This window comes from Calonectris borealis, unplaced genomic scaffold, assembly GCF_964195595.1.
Source record: "Calonectris borealis unplaced genomic scaffold, bCalBor7.hap1.2 HAP1_SCAFFOLD_279, whole genome shotgun sequence".
NCBI lineage: Eukaryota > Metazoa > Chordata > Aves > Procellariiformes > Procellariidae > Calonectris > Calonectris borealis.
In genome coordinates, this window is record NW_027441663.1 from 22,124 (window position 1) to 47,000 (window position 24,877).

A 24,877-nucleotide genomic window follows, 5' to 3' on the forward strand; every position below is an offset into this window, starting at 1 on the left:
TCAAAATGGGGCTTTGGGGCTCAAAATGGGGCTTTGGGGCCTCAAAATGGGGCTCTGGGGCCTCAAAATTGGGCTCTGGGGCCTCAAAATGGGGCTTTCGGGGCTCAAAATGGGGCTCTGGGGCTTCAAAATGGGGCTTTGGGGGTTCAAAATGGGGCTTTGGGGGCTCAAAATGGGGTCTGTGGCCTCAAAATGGGGCTTTGGGGGCTCAAAATGGGGCTTTGGGGGCTCAAAATGGGGTCTGGGGGCTCAAAATGGGGCTTTGGGGCTTCAAAATGGGGCTTTGGGGGCTCAAAATGGGGTCTGGGGCCTCAAAATGGGGCTTTGGGGGCTCAAAATGGGGCTCTGGGGCCTCAAAATGGGGCTTTGGGGGCTCAAAATGGGGTCTGGGGGCTCAAAATGGGGCTTTGGGGCCTCAAAAAGGGGTTCTGGGGCCTCAAAATGGGGCTCTGGGGGCTAAAAATGGGGCTCTGGGGGCTCAAAATGGGGTTTGGGGGGCTCAAAATGGGGCTTTGGGGGCTCAAAATGGGGCTCTGGGGCCTCAAAATGGGGCTTTGGGGGCTCAAAATGGGGCTTTGCGGGCTCAAAATGGGGTCTGGGGCCTCAAAATGGGGCTTTGGATCCTCAAAATGGGGCTTTGGGGGCTCAAAATGGGGCTCTGGGGCCTCAAAATGGGGCTCTGGGGCCTCAAAATGGGGTCTGGGGGCTCAAAATGGGGCTTTCGGGGCTCAAAATGGGGCTTTGGGGCCTCAAAATGGGGTCTGGGGGCTCAAAATGGGGCTTTGGGGGCTCAAAATGGGGCTCTGGGGGCTCAAAATGGGGCCTGGGGGCTCAAAATGGGGCTTTGGGGCCTCAAAATGGGGCCTGAGGCCTCAAAATGGGGCCATGGGGGCTCAAAATGGGGCTTTGTGGCGTCAAAATGGGGCTCTGGGGGCTCAAAATGGGGCTTTGGGGGCTCAAAATGGGGCTCTGGGGGCTCAAAATGGGGCTTTGGGGGCTCAAAATGGGGCTTTGGGGCTCAAAATGGGGCTTTGGGGGCTCAAAATGGGGTCTGGGGCCTCAAAATGGGGCGCTGGGGCCTCAAAATGGGGTCTGGGGGCTCAAAAAGGGGCTCTGGGGCCTCAAAATGGGGTCTGGGGGCTCAAAATGGGGCTCTGGGGCCTCAAAATGGGGCTCTGGGGGCTCAAAATGGGGTCTGGGGCCTCAAAATGGGGCTTTGGGGGCTCAAAATGGGGCCTGGGGGCTCAAAATGGGGCTTTGGGGCCTCAAAATGGGGCCTGGGGCCTCAAAATGGGGCTCTGTACCCAAAATGAGGAGTTCGGACCCCAAAATGTGGCTTTGGACCCTCCAAATGAAGATTTGGACCCTTGCTGTGACCTATCTAAGGGGGCTTCGAGGACTTTTGATGGGACAACTGGTTTTAAACTGGGAGAGGGGAGGAGAGAAGGAAGAGCTTCTTCACGGGGAGGGTGGTGAGGCACCGGAAGACGTTGCCCAGAGAAGTTGGGGGTGTCCCACCATCGGAAGGGTTCAAGGTCAGGTTGGAGGGGGCTTGGAGCAGCCTGGGTGCCCTCTAGGACCTCTGTCCCCAGAAACCTGGTCCCCTCCAGGAGCCACCTGCCCTCCCCGCCGGGACGGGTGGCTCCGGGGACACCCGGGTCCCTCCCACCCCAGGATCCGCTGGATTCCCTGCGCCTCCCGGTGCTGGGTCCCTTCCACGGCGGGAGCCTCGTCGGGAGCCCACTCGAGTGACGATGGCCACGTTGTGCCTCAGGCCCACCGGTGACCATGACCACGTCGTGTCTTGGAGCCCACCAGTGACAATGACCACCTTGAGTCTTGGAGCCCACTGGTGATGATGACCACGTTGCATCTCGGGCCCACCAGTGACAACCACGTCGCGCCTCAGGCCCACCAGTGATGATGACCACATCACGCCTCGGAGCCCACCGGTGACAATGACCACATTGTGCCTTGGAACCCACCAGGGACAATGACCATGTTGTGCCTTGGAGCCCACCGGTGATGATGACCACATCACGTCTTGGAGCCCACCAGTGATGATGACCACATCACGCCTCAGAGCCCACTGGTGACAATGACCACGTTGTGCCTTGGAACCCACCAGGGACAATGACCATGTTGTACCTTGGAGCCCACCGGTGATGATGACCACGCTGTGCCTTGGAGTCCTCAATGATGATGACCGGGTTGCATCTTGGAGCCCACCGGTGACAACGATCACGTCGTGCCTTGGAGCCCACCGGTGACAACGACCACATCACGCCTTGGAGCCCACCAGTGACGACCATGTCGTGCCTCAGGCCCACTAGTGATGATGGCCACGTCGCGTCTTGGAGCCCCCCAGTGACAATGACCACATTGAGTCTTGGAGCCCACTGGTGACAATGACCATGTTGTGTCTTGGAACCCACCAGGGACAATGACCATGTTGTACCTTGGAGCCCACCAGTGACAACGACCACGTCACGCCTTGGAGCCCACCAGTGACAATGACCATGTTGTGTCTTGGAACCCACCAGTGACGATGACCACGTCACACCTCGAAGCCCACCAGTGACAACGACCACATCGCGCCTTGGAGGCCCCTGGTGACAACGACCATGTTGTACCTTGGAGCCCACTGGTGACAACGACCACGTCACGACTTGGAGCCCACCAGTGACAATGACCACATTGAGTCTTGGAGCCCACTAGTGATGATGACCATGTCACGTCTTGGAGCCCACCGGTGACAACGCCCACGTCACGTCTTGGAGCCCACCAGTGACGATGACCACGTCGTGCCTTGGAGCCCACTGGTAACGATGATCACGTCACACCTCGAAGCCCACCAGTGACAATGACCATGTTGTACCTTGGAGCCCACCAGGGACAATGACCATGTTGTACCTTGGAGCCCACCAGGGACAATGACCATGTTGTGCCTTGGAACCCACCAGGGACAATGACCATGTTGTGCCTTGGAGCCCACCAGTGACAATGCCCACGTCACGCCTTGGAGCCCACCGGTGACAAGGCCCACATCACGCCTTGGAGCCCACCAGTGACGATGACCACGTCACGCCTTGGAGCCCACCAGTGATGATGACCACGTCACGTCTTGGAGCCCACCAGTGACGACGCCCACGTCACGTCTTGGAGCCCACCAGTGACGATGACCCCGTCACACCTTGGAGCCCACCGGTGACGATGACCATGTTGTGCCTTGGAACCCACCAGGGACAATGACCATGTTGTACCTTGGAGCCCACCAGTGACGATGACCACGTTGCACCTTGGAACCCACCAGTGACAACTCCCGCATCACGCCTTGGAGCCCACCAGTGACGATGACCACATCACGCCTTGGAGCCCACCAGTGATGATGACCATGTCACGTCTTGAAGCCCACCGGTGACAATGCCCACGTCACGCCTTGGAGCCCACTGGTGACAACGCCCACGTCACGTCTTGGAGCCCACCAGTGACGATGACCACGTTGTGCCTTGGAGCCCACCAGTGACAACGCCCACGTCGCCCCTCGCAGCCCTCAACCAACCTCCAGGAGCTCCCCCCCCCACCCCCCACCCCAGACCCCTCCCAGCGTTGGGCACAGCCGCCCCTCCCCCCCTCCCCTCCCCCGCTTCCCCCTTTTTTCCCCACATTTCCACCATTTTCTCCAAAAAACCCCCCCAAACCCCACCCCCCCCCAAAAAACCCCGCCCAACCCCCGCTTCCCGGCAAACGGGGAAGTTCTCCCGCCCGGATGAACTTCCTCAAAAATCGGGAAGTAAAACTTGGGGGGTCCCCCCCACCCCCACCCCCACCCCCACCCCCCCCCGCGTTTTTTCCCCCCCCCAAGAACCAATAAAAAACCTGGGAAACCGGAGGGGCGGGGCAGACGTCACCCGATAGCTCCTCCCCCTACTCTTCGCTCCGTCGGGATTGGTCGGAGTTTCTCCTCCGGGATAGGTCGGATCCCGCCTTTCCTGGGCCGAAATTGGGAAAAATTGGGGGGGGTTTTTTTTACCTCATTTTTTAGCCCCGCCCCCTCCCACCCCATTTTGTGCTTTTTTTCCCCCAAAAAAAAACAAACAAAAAAAAAAAAAAGTTTTTTTTTGGAGCCTCAGCGCCCAAATCCGGAGAGGGGGGGAGGCGCCGGGAGGGGCCGGCGATGACATCACGGCGACGCCCGGGCTTGACCGCGGAGATGTCGCAATTTTGGGGGGGGAGGGGTTGGGGTTTTGGGGTTTTTTTTTTTCCCCCCTTTTTTTTTTTCCCCCCGGTTTCCATAGCAACGGGGCTGACGTGCGGGGATGGGCGGGGCAGGAGCCGCTCCCCGCCCCCCCGCGGGCAGGGAAAGAGGCCGCCGCCCATCATGGAGCCCCTCCGCCTCGTCCCGCTGCTCGGTGAGGCCTCCTCCTCCTCCTCCTCCTCCTCCTCCTCCTCTCCCAAGCTTCTCCCTTTTTTTTGCCCTATCCCAACATTTTTCCACCCGTTTCCCTCCCCGTCGTCCCACCCCACCCCTCCCCCCTCCGGCCATTCCGCCGCCTCTTCCCTTTTTTCCCCGCTTCTTGCCCCGTTATCGGCATTTTTGCCCCCCCCCCCCCCAAATCTTCACTTCCCCCCTCCGCCCCCAAATAGGTTTTTTCCCAAAAAATTCATTTTTCCCAAAATAGTCACTTTTCCCCTCCCAAAAAGTCACTTTTTTCCCCGTCTCGTCACTTTTTTCCCAATTTCTTCAGTTTTTTCCCGATTTCTTTGTTTTTCCCGATTTCTTCACTTTTTTTCCCCAATTTCTTCACTTTCTTCCCCGTCTCGTCACTTTTTTCCTAATTTCTTCACTTTTTCCCCAATTTCTTCACTTTTTTCCCCAATTTCTTCACTTTCTTCCCCGTCTCGTCACTTTTTTCCCAATTTCTTCACTTTTTTCCCAATTTCTTCACTTTTTCCCCAATTTCTTCACTTTTTTCCCCAATTTCTTCACTTTCTTCCCTGTCTCGTCACTTTTTTCCCAATTTCTTCAGTTTTTTCCCGATTTCTTCATTTTTTCCCGATTTCTTCACTTTTTCCCCCAATTTCTTCACTTTCTTCCCCGTCTCGTCACTTTTTTCCTAATTTCTTCAGTTTTTCCCCAATTTCTTCACTTTTTTCCCCAATTTCTTCACTTTCTTCCCCGTCTCATCACTTTTTTCCCAATTTCTTCAGTTTTTCCCGATTTCTTCGGTTTTTCCCGATTTCTTCACTTTTTCCCCCAATTTCTTCACTTTCTTCCCCATCTCGTCACTTTTTTCCTAATTTCTTCACTTTTTTCCCAATTTCTTCACTTTTTTCCCCAATTTCTTCACTTTTTTCCCCGTCTCATCACTTTTTTCCTAATTTCTTCACTTTTTTCCTAATTTCTTCAGGTTCTTCCTAATTTCTTCTTTTTTTTCCCCAGTTTCTTCATTTTTTTCCCAATTTCTTCACTTTTTTCCCCGTCTCGTCACTTTTTTCCCAATTTCTTCACTTCTTTCCCCAATTTCTTCACTTTCTTCCCCATCTCATCACTTTTTTCCCCATTTCTTCAGTTTTCCCCCAATTTCTTCACTTTCTTCCCCATCTCGTCACTTTTTTTCTAGTTTCTTCACTTTTTTCCCCAGTTTCTTCACTTTTTTCCCCATTTCCTCATTTTTCCCCATCTCATCACTTTTTTCCCAATTTCTTCACTTTTTTCCCCAATTTCTTCAGTTTTTTCCCCATTTCTTCAGTTTTTTCCCCAATTTCTTCACTTTCTTCCCCGTCTCGTCACTTTTTTCCTAATTTCTTCACTTTTTTCCTAATTTCTTCACGTTCTTCCTAATGTCTTCTTTTTTTTTCCGTTTCTTCACTTTTTCCCTAATTTCTTCACTTTTTTCCCCAATTTCTTCACTTTTTTCCCCATCTCTTCACTTTTTCCCCAATTTCTTCACTTTTTTCCCCAATTTCTTCACTTTTTTCCCCATCTCGTCACTTTTTCCCCGTCTCATCACTTTTTTCCTAGTTTTTTCCCCATCTCGTCACTTTTTTCCCAATTTCTTCACTTTTTACCCCAATTTCTTCAGTTTTTTCCCCAATTTCTTCACTTTCTTCCCCGTCTCGTCACTTTTTTCCTAGGTTTTTTCCTAATTTCACTTTTTTCCCCATTTCTTCACTTTTTTCCCCAATTTCTTCACTTTCTTCCCCATCTTGTCACTGTTTTCCTAGTTTCTTCACTTTTTTCCCCATTTCCTCACTTTTTTCCCAATTTCTTCAGTTTTTTCCCAATTTCTTCACTTTTTTCCCCAATTGTGTCATTTTTTTCCCCATTTCTTCAGTTTTTTCCCCAATTTCTTCACTTTCTTCCCCATCTCGTCACTTTTTTCCTAGTTTTTTTCCTAATTTCTTCACTTTTTCCCCAATTTCTTCAGTTTTTTCCCCATCTCTTCACTTTTCTCCCCCTCGTCACTTTTTTCCCAATTTCTTCACTTTTTTCCCCGATTTCTTCACTTTTTTCCCCGTCTCGTCACTTTTTTCCTAATTTCTTCACTTTTTTCCGAATTTTTTCAGTTTTTTCCTAATTTCTTCACTTTTTCCCCATCTTGTCACTTTTTTCCTAGTTTTTTCACTTTTTCCCCCAATTTCTTCACTTTTTCCCCAATTTCTTCACTTTTTCCCCCAATTTCTTCACTTTCTTCCCCGTCTCGTCACTTTTTTCCTAATTTCTTCACTTTTTTCCTAATTTCTTCACGTTCATCCTAATTTCTTCTTTTTTTTCCCCAGTTTCTTCACTTTTTCCCCAATTTCTTCACTTTCTTCCCCAATTTCTTCACTTTTTTCCCCGTCTCTTCACTTTTTCCCCAATTTCTTCACTTTCTTCCTAATTTCTTCACTTTTCCCCCATTTCCTCCCTTTTTCCCCATTTCCTCCCTTTTCTCCCCATTTCCTTGCTGGTTCCCCCCCTCCCCCCCCCCGTCGCCCCCTCCAAACCCCAGCCCCGCCCCCGCCCCCGGCTGGGTTTGGCCTCCGGCTCCACCTTCCCTCTTCTCTCCTTTCCTTGGAATTTCCTTTGGCTTTTCCCTTTTTTCCTCTTTTTTCCCTTTTTTCCCTTTTTTTCCCTTTTTTCCCTTTTTTCTCTTTTTCCCCTTTTTTCCCCTTTTTTCCTCTTTTTTTTCTCTTTTTTCTCTTTTTCTCCTCCCTTCCCGTTTTCTTAAGCTCGGCTCTTTTTTGTTCCTTCTTTTCCTTCTCTTGGTTCTTTGTTTTGTTTCTTTTTCTTTCCCTTTTTCTTCCCCTTTTTTCATTTTCCATTTTTCCTTTTTTTTCTCCTTTTTCTTCTCCTTTTTGCTGTTCAATTTTTCCTTTTTCATTTCTCCTGCTTCTTCTCCGTTTTCTTTTCTCTTCGTTTTCCCTTTTTTTCGTTTCTCCTTTTTTGGTTTTTCGTTTTCTTCTCCCGTTTTATTTTCCTTTTGCTCTTTTCATTTTTTCATTTTTCCTTTTTTTTTTCCCTTCTTTTTCATTTTTCCTTTTTTCCCTTTTCATTTTTTCATTTTTTTTTCATTTTTTCCTTTTTCTTTGTATTTTTTTTCCTTTTCATTTCCCCTTTTTCATTTTCCTTTTTCTTTTTACATTTTTCCTTTTTATTTCTTTTGCTTTTTTCGTTTTTTCCTTTCCCTTTCCCCTTTCCCTTTCCACTTTTCCTTTCCCTTTTCCCTTTCCCTTTTTCCTTTCCCTTTTCCCTTTCCCTTTCCATTTTCCCTTTCCCTTTCCATTTTTCCCTTTTCCTTTCCACTTTCCCTTTCCACTTTCCCTTTCCATTTTCCCTTTCCCTTTCCATTTTTCCCTTCCCTTTCCATTTTCCCTTTCCCTTTCCACTTTCCCTTTCCCCTTTCCCCTTTCCCTTTCCTTTCCATTTTCCCTTTCCCTTTCCACTTTCCCTTTCCCCTTTCCCTTTCCACTTTCCCTTTCCACTTTCCCTTTCCCTTTCCCCTTTCCCTTTCCATTTTCCCTTTCCCTTTCCACTTTCCCTTTCCCCTTTCCCTTTCCATTTTCCCTTTCCCTTTCCACTTTCCCTTTCCCCTTTCCCTTTCCACTTTCCCTTTCCCTTTCCCCTTTCCCTTTCCATTTTCCCTTTCCATTTTCCCTTTCCCTTTCCATTTTCCCTTTCCCCTTTCCCTTTCCCTTTCCATTTTCCCTTTCCACTTTCCCTTTCCCCTTTCCACTTTCCCTTTCCCTTTCCACTTTCCCTTTCCATTTTTCCCTTTTCCTTTCCACTTTCCCTTTCCCCTTTCCCTTTCCCCTTTCCCTTTCCATTTTCCCTTTCCCTTCCCATTTTCCCTTTCCCTTCCCATTTTCCCTTTCCCTTTCCCCTTTCCCTTTCCCTTTCCCCTTTCCCTTTCCCTTTCCATTTTCCCCTTCCATTTTCCCTTTCCCTTTCCATTTTCCCTTCCCATTTTCCCTTTCCCTTCCCATTTTCCCTTCCCATTTTCCCTTTCCCTTTCCCCTTTCCCTTCCCATTTCCCCTTTCCCTTTCCCCTTTCCCTTTCCCCTTTCCCTTTCCCCTTTCCCTTTTCCTCTTCCCTTTCCCTTCTCCCTTCTCCCCACTTCCCCCTTCCTCCTCTTCCTCCCTCCCCCCCTCCTCCCTTCCCGCCCTCCTCCCCTCCCCCGCCTCCCTATTCCCTCCCCCCTCCCCCCCCTCGCAGCACCCCCTCCCCCTCCCCCCGCCGTCCCCTCACCCCCCTCCCCACCTCACCTCTTCTCTCTTCCAGCCTCTCTCCAGCTCCTCCTCCCGCGGGGGTCACCTGCAGGTAACGAATTTTGGGGGGGGGGGTCTTCTCCATCTGGTCCCACCTCATCTCCTCCACCCACCCAAACATCCACGTTGAGGAGAAGCAGGGCAGGTTCTCCTCCGTCTGGTCCCACCTCATCTCCTCCACCCACCCAAACATCCACGTTGAGGAGAAGCGGGGCGGGTTCTCCTCCGTCTGGTCCCACCTCATCTCCTCCACCCACCCAAACATCCACGTTGAGGAGAAGCGGGGCGGGTTCTCCTCCGTCTGGTCCCACCTCATCTCCTCCACCCACCCAAACATCCACGTTGAGGAGAAGGGGGGCGGGTTCTCCCCCGTCTGGTCCCACCTCATCTCCTCCACCCACCCAAACACCCACGTTGAGGAGAAGCGGGCGGGTTCTCCTCCGTCTGGTCCCACCTCATCTCCTCCACCCACCCAAACATCCACATTGAGGAGAAGCGGGTGGGTTCTCCTCCATCTGGACCAAGTTTGGCTTCTTGGCCCAATCGATGGCTCTGATAGGACAATTAATCCCCCTCCTTGGGGGACATTTTGGGGTGCAAACCCTCTTTTGACCTAAACAATTCGGGGCCCTCAAAAAGATCTCCAGCATCGAAGCGTCGGCGGTGGCGTCCAACAGGTCCCACCTCATCTCCCAGGCTTGGAGATGGATTCACTTTCTCCCCTCCCCCCCCCACCCCCCACCCCCCTTCCTCCCCAGTCCTTCCTCCTCCTCCCACCATCACTGTGATGCCGGAGAAGATAGAGTATCTCATCGGCGACACCATCTCCATCCGTTGCGTCGCTCCTTGGACCAAGGAGAAGATCCAAGGGTTCCAATTTTCGGGAACAAGCGGTTGGGCGGTGGACGTGAGGATGACGAGGAGGACCTACGAGTATCGTTTCAACCTGACGGGGCCGAAGGACGGGGGGGCGCACGCTTGCACCTACACCGTCCTCAACCAGTTCCGTCAACTCATCCGTTCCCAGGAGAGCAAATCCATCATCATCAGCGTGAAAGGTAGGGGAGATGCCACCACGGTTCCCTCTTCTCCGTCCCACCACCAGCCATCTGCAGATACTTCCGAGTCCCAAACGGGGTGATTTTCTCCACCTCGACTCCCCGGCTTGAGCCCCGCCCCCCCAAAAAAAAAATTGAGGAGGGGGTGGGGCTTCTTCTTTCCACCTTCAGATCGTCCACCTCGACCCACGCTGGTCCTGAAGTCTTCAAGCGGCGGCGTCACGCTGGAAGGTCAACCCCTCGTCTTCCTCTGCGCGGCTCCGGCGGGGGAGGCGGAGCGAAGGTTTCATTTCTACAAGGAGAAGACCGAGGTCATCGCTGAGGTCGAGATGATATTGAAGAACGCGGAAGTTCAGCTCCAAGTGGTGGCAAACGGTCAGGACCACAGCGGTAACTTCAGTTGCGGTTACGAGGAGAAGACCGACGGGCGTTGGATCTCCTCCTACCTCAGTCAAGGAGTGGAGGTCCTGGTAAAAGGTGAAGTTTTGGGGTGAAATCCAGCTTTTTTGGGGAACGGGGGAGGGGGTGGCGAGCTGGGTGATAGGACCGCGTCATGGCGTCACCTGGGTGGGGCTTTCACGACCAAGATGGTTGAGTAGAAGCCAAGTTTTGGTCAACTCTTCCACCCAACCCAAAAGTTCTTTTTTTTTTTTTTATTATTTTTTGCCCCGGAATTGGCGTTTTTTTCAAGTTTTCTCCTTCATTTTTGTCTTTACCCAGAAGCCCCTTGGGCTCCTCGTTTAGAAGCGGATCCTCCCGAGGGGGTGGTGAGCGAAGCCGAGCCTTTGCGTCTCACCTGCGTGACCTCCAGAGTTGACTTCAGGTTGAGGTTTCGCTTCTACAGGAACGGGGTGGAGATGCCTCCAGGTCAAGGCGGTTCCAAAATAAGAAACGTCGGGAATTTTTCCGAGCTCTTCTTCCCGCAAAATTCCAAGAAATTCAACGGAAAATTCAGTTGCGGGGTGGAGGAGGAGGTGGGGGGGACGTGGGTGGCGTCACCCCGAAGCCAAGCTGTGGATGTTATCGTCAAAGGTAAGGTCCATCAGGTCCATCTTTGGGTTCTTCCCACCCGGGGTTGGGAGAGGTTGAGAAATTCAACCGGAAATTGAAGGTGGGGTTTTTAAGGCCCAAATTCCAAAATTGGGGAAAATAGCGGTCGAAAAATGGTGGAAACCACCCGGTTTTCATCCCACCCGTGAATTCCATCTCGTGACCATGAGGTTCATCTTCTCGTGATGATTTTCATCTTTTCCTGAGCTTCATCTTCTCACGATGATGAATTTCATCTTCTCGTGACCATGAGTTCCACCTCACGATGATGAGCTTCATCTTCTCTTGAGGATGAATTCCATCTTCTCACGACGATGAATTTCATCTTCTCGTGACCATGAGTTCCACCTCATGATGCTGAACTCCATCTCATGATGATGAGGTTCATCTTCTCGTGATGATGAGTTTCATCTTCTCCTGAGGATGAGCTTCATCTTCTCATGACGATGAATCTCATCGTCTCATGACCATGAGTTTCACCTCACGATGATGAATTCCATCTCGTGACCATGAGTTCCACCACACGATGCTGAACTCCATCTCGTGACCATGAGGTTCATCTTCTTGTGATGAGGATTTTCATCTTCTCCTGAGCTTCATCTTCTCACGACGACGAATTTCATCGTCTCGTGACCATGAGTTTCACCTCATGATGACGAATTCCATCTCGTGACCATGAGGTTCATCTTCTGGTGATGATTTTCATCTTCTCCTGAGCTTCATCTTCTCACGACGATGAATCTCATCGTCTCGTGACCATGAGTTCCACCTCACGATGATGAATTCCATCTCCTGACCATGAGTTCCACCTCACGATGATGAATTCCATCTCGTGACCATGAGTTCCACCTCACGATGATGAACTCCATCTTGTGACCATGAGGTTCATCTTCTCGTGATGAGGATTTTCATCTTCTCCTGAGCTTCATCTTCTCACGACGATGAATTTCATCATCTCGTGACCATGAGTTCCACCTCACGATGATGAGCTTCATCTTCTCTTGAGGATGAATTCCATCTTCTCATGATGATGAATCTCATCGTCTCGTGACCATGAGTTCCACCTCACGATGATGAATTCCATCTCGTGACCATGAGGTTCATCTTCTGGTGATGATTTTCATCTTCTCCTGCGCTTCATCTTCTCACGACGATGAATCTCATCGTCTCATGACCATGAGTTCCACCTCACGATGCTGAACTCCATCTCATGATGATGAGGTTCATCTTCTCGTGATGATTTTCATCTTCTCCTGAGCTTCATCTTCTCATGACGACGAATTTCATCATCTCGTGACCATGAGTTCTACCTCACAATGATGAATTCCATCTCCTGACCATGAGTTCCACCTCACGATGACGAATTCGATCTCGTGACCATGAGTTCCACCTCACGATGACGAATTCCATCTCGTGACCATGAGGTTCATCTTCTCGTGATGACTTTCATCTTCTCCTGAGCTTCATCTTCTCACGATGATGAATCTCATCTTCTCGTGACCATGAGTTCCACCTCACGATGATGAGCTTCATCTTCTCTTGAGGATGAATTCCATCTTCTCATGATGATGAATTCCATCTTCTCACGATGATGAATCTCATCTTCTCGTGACCATGAGTTCCACCTCACGATGATGAATTCCATCTCGTGACCATGAGGTTCATCTTCTCGTGATGAGGATTTTCATCTTCTCCTGAGCTTCATCTTCTCACGACGATGAATTTCATCTTCTCGTGACCATGAGTTCCACCTCATGATGCTGAACTCCATCTCATGATGATGAGGTTCATCTTCTCGTGATGATGAGTTTCATCTTCTCCTGAGGATGAGCTTCATCTTCTCACGACGATGAATCTCATCGTCTCATGACCATGAGTTTCACCTCACGATGATGAATTCCATCTCGTGACCATGAGGTTCATCTTCTCGTGATGATTTTCATCTTCTCCTGAGCTTCATCTTCTCACGACGATGAATCTCATCGTCTCGTGACCATGAGTTCCACCTCACGATGATGAGCTTCATCTTCTTGTGAGGATGAGCTTCATCTTCTCACGATGATGAATTCCATCTCGTGACCATGAGTTCCACCTCACGATGATGAATTTCATCTTCTCCTGAGGGTGACCTTCATCTTCTCCTGAGAGTGACCTTCATCTTCTCCTGAGGATGACCTTCATCTTCTCCTGAGGATGACCTTCATCTTCTCACGACTTTCATCTCCTCGTGGTCACGAGTTTCACCTCGTGACGACGCTTTTCATCTCCTCACGCTGATGACGCCCACCTTCTCGCGCCGACGGGTTTCCTTCTACCGTGACCAACTCCACCTTCTCCTACGGACCTTCACCTTCACCTTCACCTTCACCTTCACCTTCACCTTCACCTTCTCCTCCCCTCCCAACCCACCTCTCCTGTCTCCCCAGACCTTCCTTCCCAGCCTGCTTTGCTCTCGGACCCCCCAACGGGAGAAGTCATCGACGGCGACCCCTTGGTCCTCACCTGCGCGGCCGACGCCCCCCCCGCCCCCCGCAGATTCGTCTTCTACAAAGACGACGCCGAGCAATTCGCCGAGACGACCACGAAGGACCGCGCCCTCTTCAGCGTCCCGGCGGCCACGCCCACCCTCACCACCGGCCGCTTCACCTGTCGTTACGAGGAGAAGCTCAGCGATAGGTGGATCCCGTCCCCGTTCAGCCAAGCCGTGGTGGTCACCACGCAAGGTGAGGTGCTCCCACCCACCCGATCGAGGTCCTGAAGACCTTGGGGACCTTCACGTTGCTCTTGGGCGGGGTTGTGAGGGACCTCATTGGCTGGTGGGACCTTCAGAGGGTGCATTGGGACCCAAAATTGGGGGGAAATGGGCTTTTTTGGAGGTGGACCCACCCTTGTTCAGGCAAGCCGCGGTGGTCACCACGCAAGGTGAGGTGCTCCCGCCCACCCAACTGAGGTCCTGAAGACCTTGGGGACCTTCACGTTGCTCTTGGGCGGGGTTGTGAGGGACCTCATTGGTTGGTGGGACCTTCGGATGGTGCATGGGGACCCAAAATTGGGGGGAAATGGGTTTTTTGGGGGTGAGTGGGTGGATCCCATCACGATTCAGCCAAGCCATGGTGGTCATCACACGAGGTGAGGTCCTCCCGCCCACCCAACTGAGGTCCTGAAGACCTTGGGGACCTTCACGTTGCTCGCATGGGCTTGGGGAGGGTTGTGAGGGACCTCATTGGCCTTGGGGACCTTCGGATGGTGCATTGGGACCCAAAATTGGGGGAAAATGGGCTTTTTTGGGGGTGGGCGGGTGGATCCCATCACGATTCAGCCAAGCCGTGGTGGTCACCACACGAGGTGAGGTGCTCCCGCCCACCCGATCGAGGTCCTGAAGACCTTGGGGACCTTCACGTTGCTCTTGGGCGGGGTTGTGAGGGACCTCATTGGCTGGTGGGACCTTCGGAGGGTGCATGGGGACCCAAAATTGGGGGGAAATGGGCTTTTTGGGGGTGGGTGGGTGGATCCTGTCCCCGTTCAGCCAAGCCGTGGTGGTCACCACGCAAGGTGAGGTGCTCCCACCCACCCAATCGAGGTCCTGAAGACCTTGGGGACCTTCACGTTGCTCGCATGGGCTTGGGGAGGGTCGTGAGGGACCTCATTGGCTGGTGGGACCTTCTGATGGCGCATTGGGACCCAAAATTGGGGGAAAATGGGCTTTTTTGGGGGTGGACCCATCCTTGTTCAGCCCAGCCGTGAGGTCCTCCTGCCCACCCAACTGAGGTCCTGAAGACCTTGGGGATCTTCACGCCGCTTGCATGGGCTTGGGGAGGGTTGTGAGGGACCTCATTGGCTGGTGGGACCTTCGGAGGGCGCATGGGGACCCAAAATTGGGGGAAAATGGGCTTTTTTGGGGGTGGGCGGGTGGATCCTGTCCCCATTCAGCCAAGCCGTGGTGGTCACCGTGCAAGGTGAGGTCCTCCTGCCCACCCAACTGAGGTCCTGAAGACCTTGGGGACCTTCACGTTGCTCTTGGGCGGGGTTGTGAGGGACCTCATCGGCTGGTGGGACCTTCTGATGGTGCATTGGGACCCAAAATTGGGGGAAAATGGGCTTTTTTGGAGGTGGACCCACCCTTGTTCAGCCAAGGCGTGGTGGTCATTACACCAGGTGAGGTCCTCCCGCCCACCCGATCGAGGTCCTGAAGACCTTGGGGACCTTCACGTTGCTCGCATGGGCTTGGGGAGGGTTGTGAGGGACCTCATTGGCTGGTGGGACCTTCGGAGGGCGCATGGGGACCCAAAATTGGGGGGAAATGGGCTTTTTTGGGGGTGGGCGGGTGGATCCCATCACGATTCAGCCAAGCCATGGTGGTCACCACGCAAGGTGAGGTGCTCCCGCCCACCCGATCGAGGTCCTGAAGACCTTGGGGACCTTCACGTTGCTCGCATGGGCTTGGGGGGGTTGTGAGGGACCTCATTGACTGATGGGACCCTCTGATGGCACATTGGGACCCAAAATTGGGGGGAAATGGGCTTTTTGGAGGTGGACCCATCCTTGTTCAGCCAAGCCGTGGTGGTCACCACACCAGGTGAGGTGCTCCTGCCCATCCAACTGAGGTCCTGAGGACCTTGGGGACCTTCACGTTGCTCGCATGGGCTTGGGGAGGGTTGTGAGGGACCTCATTGGCTGGTGGGACCTTCAGTTGGTGCATTGGGACCCCAAAATTGGGGGGAAATGGGCTTTTTTGGGGGTGGGTGGGTGGATCCTGTCCCCGTTCAGCCAAGCCATGGTGGTCACCGTGCAAGGTGAGGTGCTCCTGCCCACCCAACTGAGGTCCTGAAGACCTTGGGGACCTTCACGTTGCTCTTGGGCGGGGTTGTGAGGGACCTCATTGGCTGGTGGGACCTTCGGAGGGTGCATGGGGACCCAAAATTGGGGGGAAATGGGCTTTTTGGAGGTGGGTGGGTGGATCCTGTCCCCGTTCAGCCAAGCCGTGGTGGTCACCACGCAAGGTAAGGTGCTCCCGCCCACCCGACCAAGGTCCTGAAGACCTTGGGGACCTTCACGTTGCTTGCGTGGGCTTGGGGAAGGTTGTGAGGGACCTCATTGGCTGATGGGACCCTCTGATGGCGCATTGGGACCCAAAACTGGGGGGAAATGGGCTTTTTGGAGGTGGACCCACCCTTGTTCAGCCAAGCCGTGGTGGTCACCACACCAGGTGAGGTGCTCCTGCCCACCCAACTGAGGTCCTGAAGACCTTGGGGACCTTCACGTCACTCGCATGGGCTTGGGGAGGGTTGTGAGGGACCTCATTGGCTGGTGGGATCTTCTGATGGCGCATCGGGACCCAAAATTGGGGGGAAATGGGCTTTTTTTGGGGGTGGGGTGGGGCAACGTGGTGTCTCCTGCCCAATGGGGTGGGGGGGAAGGAGAACGTGGTGGGGCGGAGGAGGTCACCTACCTGGGCTTTTTTTGATGGTCTTTCTCTCAACCAGCTCGGTCTCAGCTCATCCCATTGGCGGGCGGTTGCGCCGCCGGTGCCGTCACCTTGATCCTGGGGCTCCTATTGGCTGTTTGGTTGTATCGGAGGCGGAGAGGTGAGTGGTGGGGGCAGGGGCTGGACAACGCCTCGGGGTATAAAGGGAGGGAAACACCTGGGAGGAGAAGACATCAGGTTGAGGACCACGCCCTTCTCCTCCGAGGACGCCTTGGGATTGGGGGAACCACGCCCAACTCCCCAAAATATTGACCAATCCCGCGCGCCTTCCCCCCCCCCGCCACCAAAACACCACCCACGTGGGGACCCAAAGAGATCCAGGAGGACCTCCCAGGTTCTTCAAGGGGGGTCACCACCACCCCCAGCGCCAAAGGGGTGGGAGGAGGGGTTGGGGGGGGTTTCCCATGAGCCTTTTCAGCTGCCCAAGGGGCGGCGGGAGAAACCTTTCGCCTCTCGGCCAGGCGGCGTCCAATGGAAGGGCTTCTACGACAAGGATGACCCAAGCACCTACCCCATGACCAACATCAACAGCATCTGACCTCGAAGAACCTGATTGGAGGAGAACCTCCCTTTCCAACCCCGGCGGCGAGGAAGAGGAGAGGACAACCCTTCAGGTCCCTCAACCCAGCGTTGACTTTGTAGCTCCGCCCCCTTCCCCCAGCACCCAATCAGTAAACATCGCCTCGATCTTTGCCCGCCCCTCGTCCCCACCCCCCACCCTTCCCAAGCTCAGGAGAAAGCCGAGCCAAGATGGCCGACGCGGCGCGGGTGACGGTGACGCGTCACGGGGAGAGGAACGTTGGCGAGGACCCAAAAGTTTGGGGGGGGGCAGGGGGCGGAAATGGGGGGGGGGGGAGGGGGGGAGGGGTCATCTCCGACCTTGATTGGTCGAGCAACCCAACCTTCCCGCCCCCTAAGGTGGCGGGGGGGGGAAATGGAAGGGGAAGGGCGGGGTCTTACCTCGCTGCGATTGGTCATCTCAGGTCCTCCCTCGCTGCGATTGGTCGTTTCAGGTCCTCCCTCGCCGCGGTTGGCCAAGGGCATGATGGGAAGGTGGGGAGGCCTCTTGCATGGCACCCCGACATGGCGTCCACCATGTGGGCCTCCTGCCCCCCAACATGGCCTCCTGCCCCCCCATGGAGCCTCCTGCCCCCCCATGGAGCCTCCTGCCCCCCCATTTGGCCTCCTGCCCCCCCATGGAGCCTCCTGCCCCCCAAAATGGCCTCCTGCCCCCCCATGGAGCCTCTTGCCCCCCAACATGGCCTCCTGCCCCCCCATGGAGCCTTCTGCCCCCCAAAATGGCCTCCTGCCCCCCCATGGAGCCTCTTGCCCCCCAACATGGCCTCTTGCCCCCCCATGGAGCCTCCTGCCCCCCAACATGGCCTCTTGCCCCCCCATGGAGCCTCCTGCCCCCCAACATGGCCTCCTGCCCCCCCATGGAGCCTCCTGCCCCCCAACATGGCCTCCTGCCCCCCCATGGAGCCTCCTGCCCCCCCATGGAGCCTCCTGCCCCCCCATTTGGCCTCCTGCCCCCCAACACGGCCCCCTACCCCCGTCCTGGGTGCCCCCCCCTCCCCGCACTGCGCATGCGCAGGTCCGTGCCGTGAGAGGGGCGGGGGAGCGGCGCGGCGCGACCGCGCATGCGCAGAACCGCACCCTGAGGGGAGGGGGAGCGGCGCGGAGACGCTGCGCATGCGCAGAACCGCACCCCGAGGGGAGGGGGAGCGGCGCGGAGACGCTGCGCATGCGCAGTCCGACGCCGGGAGGGGAGGGGGTGCGGCGCGGCGCGGTTGCGCATGCGCAGAACCGCAGCCCGAGGGGAGGGGGAGCGGCTCGGTGCGATCGCGCATGCGCAGAGCGGCACCCCGAGGGGAGGGGGAGCGGCGCGGAGACGCTGAGCATGCGCAGTCCGACGCCGGGAGGGGAGGGGGTGCGGCATGGTGCGGTTGCGCATGCGCAGAACCGCAGCCCGAGGGGAGGGGGCGGCTCAGTGCGATCGCGCATGCGCAGAGCGGCACGACAGGGGCGGTGCGGCCGCGCATGCGCAGAACCGCGCCGGGAGGGGAGGGGGCAGTGCGGCGCGGCCGCGCATGCGTAGAACCGCACCCCGAGGGGAGGGGGAGCGGCGCGGAGCGCTCGCGCATGCGCAGAACCGCACCCCGAGGGGAGGGGAGCAGAGCGGCGCGGTCGCGCATGCGCAGAACCGCGCCCCGAGGGGAGGGGGAGCGGCGCGGAGCGCTCGCGCATGCGCAGAACCGCACCCCGAGGGGAGGGGGAGCGGCGCGGAGCGGTCGCGCATGCGCAGAACCGCAGGCCGAGGGGAGGGGGAGCGGCGCGGCGCGGTTCTGCGCATGCGCCCTCCCCCCGCGCATGCGCCGTGAGGGCCGAGGGGGGGGGGCGCCGGTAACGGAGACACCGGGGGCGGCACCGCTGCGGCCTTTATTGACCCGGGGGGGGGGGCCCGGCTCCCGGTAACGGCCCGGGGGGACCCCCCCAGCTCCCGGTAACGGCCCAGCTGGGGGGATGGGGGGTGGGGGAGGGATTAAAGGTCACTTCTGGTGTCACTTCCGGGTCAGGGGTGAAGGCGGGGTCAGAGGTCACTCCAGCGGGGGCGCAGGTCAGAGGTGGCGGCTTTGGGGGGGGTTGAGGGGGGGCCCGGGGGGGCTTGGAGGGTCCCAGGAGGAATTGGGGGGTCCCAGGGAGTCCAGGGGGGTCTCAGGGGGGTCCTGAGGGGTCTCAGGAGGAATTGGGGGGTCCCAGGGGGTCCGGGGGGGGTCTCAGGGGGGTCCTGGGGGGTCCCAGGAGGAATTGGGGGGTCCCAGGGGTCCGGGGGGGGCTCAGGGGGTTATTGGGGGGTCCCAGGGGGTCCGGGGGGGGGGTCTCAGGGGGGTCCTGGGAGGTCCCAGGAGGAATTGGGGGGTCCCAGGGGGTCCGGGGGGGGTCTCAGGGGGGTCCTGGGGGGTCTCAGGAGGAATTGGGGGGTCCCAGGGGGTCCGGGGGGGGGGTCTCAGGGGGGTCCTGAGGGGTCCCAGGAGGAATTGGGGGTCCCAGGGGGTCCGGGGGGGGGGTCTCAGGGGGGTCCTGGGGGGTCTCAGGAGGAATTGGGGGGTCCCAGGGGTCCGGGGGGGGGTCTCAGGGGGGTCCTGACGGGTCCCAGGAGGAATTGGGGGGTCCCAGGGGGTCCAGGGGGGTCTCAGGGGGGTCCTGAGGGGTCTCAGGAGGAATTGGGGGTCCCAGGGGGTCCGGGGGGGGTCTCAGGGGGGTCCTGAGGGGTCCCAGGAGGAATTGGGGGGTCCCAGGGGGTCCAGGGGGGTCTCAGGGGGGTCCTGAGGGGTCTCAGGAGGAATTGGAGGGTCCCAGGGGGTCCTGGGGGGGTCCCAGGAGGAATTGGGAGGTCCCAGGGGGTCCAGGGGGGGCTCAGGGGGGTATTGGGGGGCTTAGGGGGGGCTCTAGGAAGCATTGGGGGGGGTTTGGGGGTATCGGGGAGCTCTTCAGGGTGTTTGGGGGTGACGGAGGCAGAACTGGGGGGACTCCAGGTGCTATTGGGGGGCTCTGGGGGTATTTAGGGGGTCCCAGAGGGTATCGGGGGGCTCCTAGGGAGTCTCGGGGGGGGATCTTGGGGGGGCCTGAGGGGTGTTGGGGGGGTCTGAGGGAATATTGGGGTGTCCCGGGGGGTACTGGGGGGGGCCTGGAGGATTTTGGGGGGTCCTGGGGGGGGAGTCAGGAGATATTGGGGGGTCCCAGGGGGGTTTTGAGGGGTCCTGGGGGGGGTCTCAGGCGATTTTGGGGGGTCCAGGGGAGCTTTGGGGGTGTCTTGGGGGGTCCCAGGGGGTTTTGGGAGGTCCTGAAGGGTATTAGAGGGGGTTTGGGGGGGTCTCAGGGAATATTGGGGGGTCCTGGGGGTTTTGGGGTGTTCGGGGGGGGGATTGGGGGGGTCCCAGGAGGTTTTGGGGGGGGTCCCGGGGGATTTTTGGGGCATCCCAGGGGATATTTGGGGGGGCTTGGGGAGGTATTGGGGGATCCTGGGGGGTTTGGGGGGGGGGGTCCCAGGGGATTTTGGGGGGCCCGTGGGGTTTTGGGGGGTCCCGGGGGGGTTGGGGGGAGTCCTGAGGGGTTTTGGGGGGGCCCTGGGGAGGTTTTGGGGGGTCCTGGGGGGGGTTGGGGGGGTCCCGAGGGGTTTTGGGGGGGCCCTGGGGAGGTTTTGGGGGGTCCTGGGGGGGGGTGGGGGGTCCCGAGGGGTTTTGGGGGGGTCCCAGGGGTTTTGGGGGCCCGGGGGGGGACCAGTGGGTCCTCCTGGGGGCGTGGCAGTGGGCGGTCCTTAGCAGGGCGGGGCTTGGGGGGGAGGTGCCGCCCCCCCAGCCCCCTCAAAGCGGGGTTCCCGCCCTCCCCCCCCCCCACCACCTCAGGGGGCGGGGCCGGGGGCGGGGCTGCCGCGGGACAGGGTGCGGCTCCGCCCCCTCTCGCCCTCCCCGGAGGCGGAGCTGGAGAGGGAGGCGGTGCGGGAGCGGGACAGGCGCGTCATGGCCGCCGCCGCCACTGCCGGGAGGGGAGGGGCTAGAGTCAGGGACACGCCCCCCGGGCCTCTGGCCACGCCCCTTCCCTCTAGCCACGCCCCTTCCATCCATTCAACACCCCCCACACCCCCCCCCCAGTAGCCCCCAGGGGAGGGGGAGAGAGCTGAGAGCTCCTAGGCCACGCCCACAGCCAGTAAGCCACGCCCACAGCTCCCAGGCCACACCCCTTCTCCTAGGCCACGCCCCCTTGCCCGCACCACGCCCCCCCCCAGCAGCCCCCAGTGGGGTTAGTGCAGGGGAAGAGAGCGCTGAGCCAGCCCAGGCCACGCCCCCAGCTCGGCGGCCACGCCCAGTGTCGTTAAGCCACGCCCCCGAGTCGCAGACCACACCCCCTTCCCAGGCCACACCCCTTTGCCCAGGTCACGCCCCCCCCCGACAGCCCCCAGTGGCGTTAGTCCAAGGGCAGAGGGGTGGAGCCACCCAAAGCCACGCCCATTGATGGCAAGCCACGCCCCTTGGCGCCAGGCCACACCCCCTTCCCTAGGCCACACCCCTTTGTACAGGCCACGCCCCCACAGCAGCCCCCAGTGGGGTTAGTGCAAGGGAGAGCGAGCCGAGCGCCAGGCCACGCCCCCTTAGCGCAGGCCACGCCCCGTGCCGTGAAGCTACGCCCCCCGCTCGCAGACCACGCCCCTTTCCCTAGGCCACGCCCCCTTGCCCAGGCCACGCCCCCGCAGCAGCCCCCAGTGGGGTTAGTGCGGGGTGGGGGAGCTGGGAGCCAGCCCAGGCCCCACCCCCTGCTCGGAGACCACACCCCCTGTCTGGAGACCACGCCCCCTTTCAGAGACCACGCCCCCACCCGGCCACACCCCCGCCCTGAGGCCACGCCCCCTCCGTTAGCAACCCTGTTATGGGGCAGAAGCGGCGTCTGTGACATCACCCGTGACCTCACACAGGGGGGGTTGGGGGGAGGGGAGGGTGTGTGACATCACACGTGAGCGGGCGGGGCGGGGGTGACCTCACGCGTGACATCACCGATGACCTCACTCCCTACCTGGCCCCACACTCCGCTTCCGGTCCAGGACGTGGGGGACTGGGGGGGGGGGGGGAGGGGGCGTCCGGGGGGGTTAATTCCCCCTCGGGGCGGGGCCAATCACCCCATCATTAATTAATTACCCCCTCGCATAATTAATTAGCCCCCCCACGTCACTAATTACCTGGGGAGGAGGGGCTAAACCCCCCCGGAGGGCGGGACTTACCCCCGTCAGCTGCCAACTCCCGCAATTAATTACCCCGGGGGGGGGTAATTACCCCCGGAATATTCATTAATTAATTAAGCCATGAATATTAATTACCCCAAATATTAATTGCCCCGCCCCCCCGCTGGCCCCGCCCCCGTACTCACTGTAGCCCATCCCCTGCACAAAGTACTTGAAGGCCTCGGTCAGCTTGGCCGGCTGCGGGGGGCGGGGCCGGGGTCAAGGCCACGCCCCCCTCCCCCGGGGCACGCCCCGCCGCGGGACACGCCCCTCCCGCTGGCCACGCCCCCTTTGCTGGCGGGGTTCGGCCCTGCCCTGAGATTCCCCCCCCCAGCCGCCTCTGACCCCGGTGACCTCTGACCCCCCGTGACCTCTGACCCCCCGTGACCTCTGACCCCCCGTGACCTCTGGCCCCCGTGACCTCTGACCCCTACAGCCCTGTGGCCCCGCCCCCACGCTGCCGTGACCCCTGACCCACCCTGTGACCCCACCCCCCGTGACCCTCCCATGACCCGGACCCCTCCCATGACCCCTGACCCCCCATGACCCCACCCCCCGTGACCCCCACGTGACCTCGACCCCTCCCATGACCCCTGACCCCCCGTGACCCTCCCATGACCCCGACCCCCGTGACCCCACCCCCCGTGACCCACCCCTGACCCCCGTGACCCCACCCCCGTGACCCTCCCATGACCCCTGACCCCCCGTGACCCCACCCCCGTGACCCCCGTGACCCCGACCCCTCCCGTGACCCCTGACCCCCGTGACCCCCCTGCCCCCCCCCCCCGCCCCTTACCTGGGTGAGCTGGGGCTGCCCCCCCCCGTCAGCCATCTGCAAGGGGTCAAAGGTCAGAGGTCAAAGGTCAGGGGGTCACGGGGGTCAGGGGTCACGGGGTCAAAGGTCACCTTCAGGAAGGAGGTTTGCGTGGGGTCCAGCTTGGCGTTGCACTCCACCTGCAAGGGGGGGGGGGGTCACGTGACCTCGGGGGGCGGGGTCACGGGCCCTCGGGGGGGCGGGGTCTCGCGTGATGTCACCTGGCCCCGCCCCCCCCCGACTCACCACGGCGTCCTCGTGCGGGGAGTTGTCGCCCACCACCAGCAGGACGGGGCAGCTGGGAGGGGTCAAAGGTCACCCAGGGGTCAAAGGTCACCCCCAGGGGTCAAAGGTCACCCTCAGGGGTCAAAGGTCACCCCCAGGGGTCACGGGGCAGTCCCAGGGGTCAAAGGTCAAAGGTCAGGGGTCGCTCACCGGAGGCTGCCGGCCCCGCTGCGCTCCAGGCCCAGGTCCCCGCGGCTGGGGGAGGGGCAGGGCTGCTCCCAGTCCAGCCCAGTGCCTCCCAGTAGAGCCTCAGGTCCCCTCCCAGTCTAAGCCCAGTGCCCCTCCAATCCCCCCAAGCCGCCTCCCAGTCCAGCCCAGTGCCTCCCAGTAGAGCCTCAGCTCCCCTCCCAGTCTAAGCCCAGTGCCCCTCCAATCCCCCCAAGCCTCCTCCCAGTCCAGCCCAGTGCCTCCCAGTAGAGCCTCAGGTCCCCTCCCAGTCTAAGCCCAGTGCCCCTCCAATCCCCCCAAACCCCCTCCCAGTACAGCCCAGTGCCTCCCAGTAGAGCTCCAGGTTCCCTCCCAGTCTAAGCCCAGTGCCCCTCCAATCCCCCCAAGCCTCCTCCCAGTACAGCCCAGTGCCTCCCAGTAAAGCCTCAGCTCCCCTCCCAGTCTAAGCCCAGTGCCCCTCCAATCCCCCCAAGCCGCCTCCCAGTACAGCCCAGTGCCTCCCAGTAAAGCCTCAGGTCCCCTCCCAGTCTAAGCCCAGTGCCCCTCCAATTCCCCCAGGCCTCCTCCCAGTACAGCCCAGTGCCTCCCAGTAGAGCCTCAGCTCCCCTCCCAGTCTAAGCCCAGTGCCCCTCCAATCCCCCCAAGCCGCCTCCCAGTACAGCCCAGTGCCTCCCAGTAGAGCCTCAGCTCCCCTCCCAGTCTAAGCCCAGTGCCCCTCCAATCCCCCCAAGCCTCCTCCCAGTACAGCCCAGTGCCTCCCAGTAGAGCCTCAGCTCCCCTCCCAGTCTAAGCCCAGTGCCCCTCCAATCCCCCCAAGCCGCCTCCCAGTACAGCCCAGTGCCTCCCAGTAGAGCCTCAGCTCCCCTCCCAGTCTAAGCCCAGTGCCCCTCCAATCCCCCCAAGCCGCCTCCCAGTACAGCCCAGTGCTTCTCAGTCTAGCCCAGTACGGCCCCAGGGGCCTCCCAGTGCTTCCCAGTATAACCCAGTCCCCTCCCAGTACACCCCAGTGCCACCCAGTCTGCTCCCAGTTCTTCCCAGTTCAGCCCCAGTGCATCCCAGTCCTCTCCCAGTGGCCCCCCCGGTCCTCCCAAGCCCCCTTCCAGTACAGCCCCAGTGCCCCCATTATCCTGCCCAGTGCCTCCCAGTACAGCCCAGTCCCCCCCAGTGCCGCCCAGTCCTTCCCAGTACAGCCTCTGTCCTCTTCCAGTCCCCCCCAGTGCCTCCCAGTCCTTCCCAGTACAGCCCCAGTGCCCCCATTATCCTGCCCAGTGCCTCCCAGTACAGCCCCAGTCCCCCCCAGTGCCTCCCAGTCCTTCCCAGTCCAGTCCCAGTGCCTCCCAGTACAGCCCCAGTCCCCTTCCAGTCCCCCCCACTGCCTCCCAGTCCTTCCCAGTACAGTCCTAGTGCCTCCCAGTATAACTCAGTCCCCCCCAGCACTCCCCCAGTCCCCCCAAGCCCCCTCCCAGTTCCCTCCCAGTACAGCCCCAGTGCC

At 58.6% G+C, this 24,877-nt stretch overlaps 3 protein-coding genes and 1 long non-coding RNA gene across 22 annotated transcripts; 2 read left to right on the plus strand and 2 right to left on the minus strand.

Moving 5' to 3' along the window:
- Positions 1-1,342: 1,342 nt before the first annotated feature.
- Positions 1,343-17,487, minus strand: LOC142077509 (uncharacterized). Of its 18 annotated transcripts, XR_012671885.1 has the most exons (7): positions 17,306-17,487; positions 16,310-16,502; positions 8,750-8,798; positions 3,880-3,992; positions 3,264-3,508; positions 2,984-3,088; positions 2,499-2,878 (listed from the first exon to the last, which is right to left on the minus strand). XR_012671885.1 is itself a non-coding variant. In XM_075139463.1 (4 exons), the coding sequence occupies exons 1-4, from the start codon at positions 9,138-9,140 to the stop codon at positions 2,194-2,196; spliced, it is 603 nt and encodes a 200-aa protein (XP_074995564.1). In that variant the 5' UTR covers positions 9,141-9,440; the 3' UTR covers positions 1,343-2,193. The 18 variants fall into 18 exon arrangements, 7 of the variants coding, with proteins under 7 accessions (XP_074995564.1, XP_074995566.1, XP_074995563.1 ...); XR_012671884.1 differs by having other exon boundaries at positions 3,017-3,368; XR_012671883.1 differs by having other exon boundaries at positions 2,499-3,088.
- Positions 4,014-16,934, plus strand: LOC142077508 (Fc receptor-like protein 4). The gene is made up of 8 exons (XM_075139461.1): positions 4,014-4,412; positions 8,766-8,804; positions 9,511-9,810; positions 9,982-10,287; positions 10,531-10,842; positions 13,287-13,583; positions 16,344-16,445; positions 16,807-16,934. Exons 1-8 carry the CDS (start codon positions 4,178-4,180, stop codon positions 16,881-16,883), a joined length of 1,668 nt encoding a protein of 555 aa, XP_074995562.1. The 5' UTR covers positions 4,014-4,177; the 3' UTR covers positions 16,884-16,934.
- LOC142077510 (uncharacterized) lies at positions 11,314-12,714 on the plus strand. 2 transcript variants are annotated; one of them, XR_012671887.1, is made up of 4 exons: positions 11,314-11,540; positions 11,624-11,958; positions 12,165-12,284; positions 12,368-12,714. It is a non-coding gene; the product is annotated as an uncharacterized LOC142077510 (long non-coding RNA). The 2 variants fall into 2 exon arrangements; XR_012671886.1 differs by lacking the exon at positions 11,314-11,540 and having other exon boundaries at positions 11,557-11,958.
- A 2,956-nt stretch (positions 17,488-20,443) lies between the features above and the next one.
- LOC142077507 (protein NDRG2-like) lies at positions 20,444-23,483 on the minus strand (the record flags this gene model as incomplete). The annotated part of the gene is made up of 6 exons (XM_075139460.1): positions 20,444-20,881; positions 22,265-22,316; positions 22,915-22,950; positions 23,025-23,072; positions 23,179-23,230; positions 23,368-23,483. Coding segments are annotated over 6 exons (438 nt in total), but the record flags the coding sequence as incomplete, so codon positions are not given.
- Between the last annotated feature and the right edge of the window lie 1,394 nt (positions 23,484-24,877).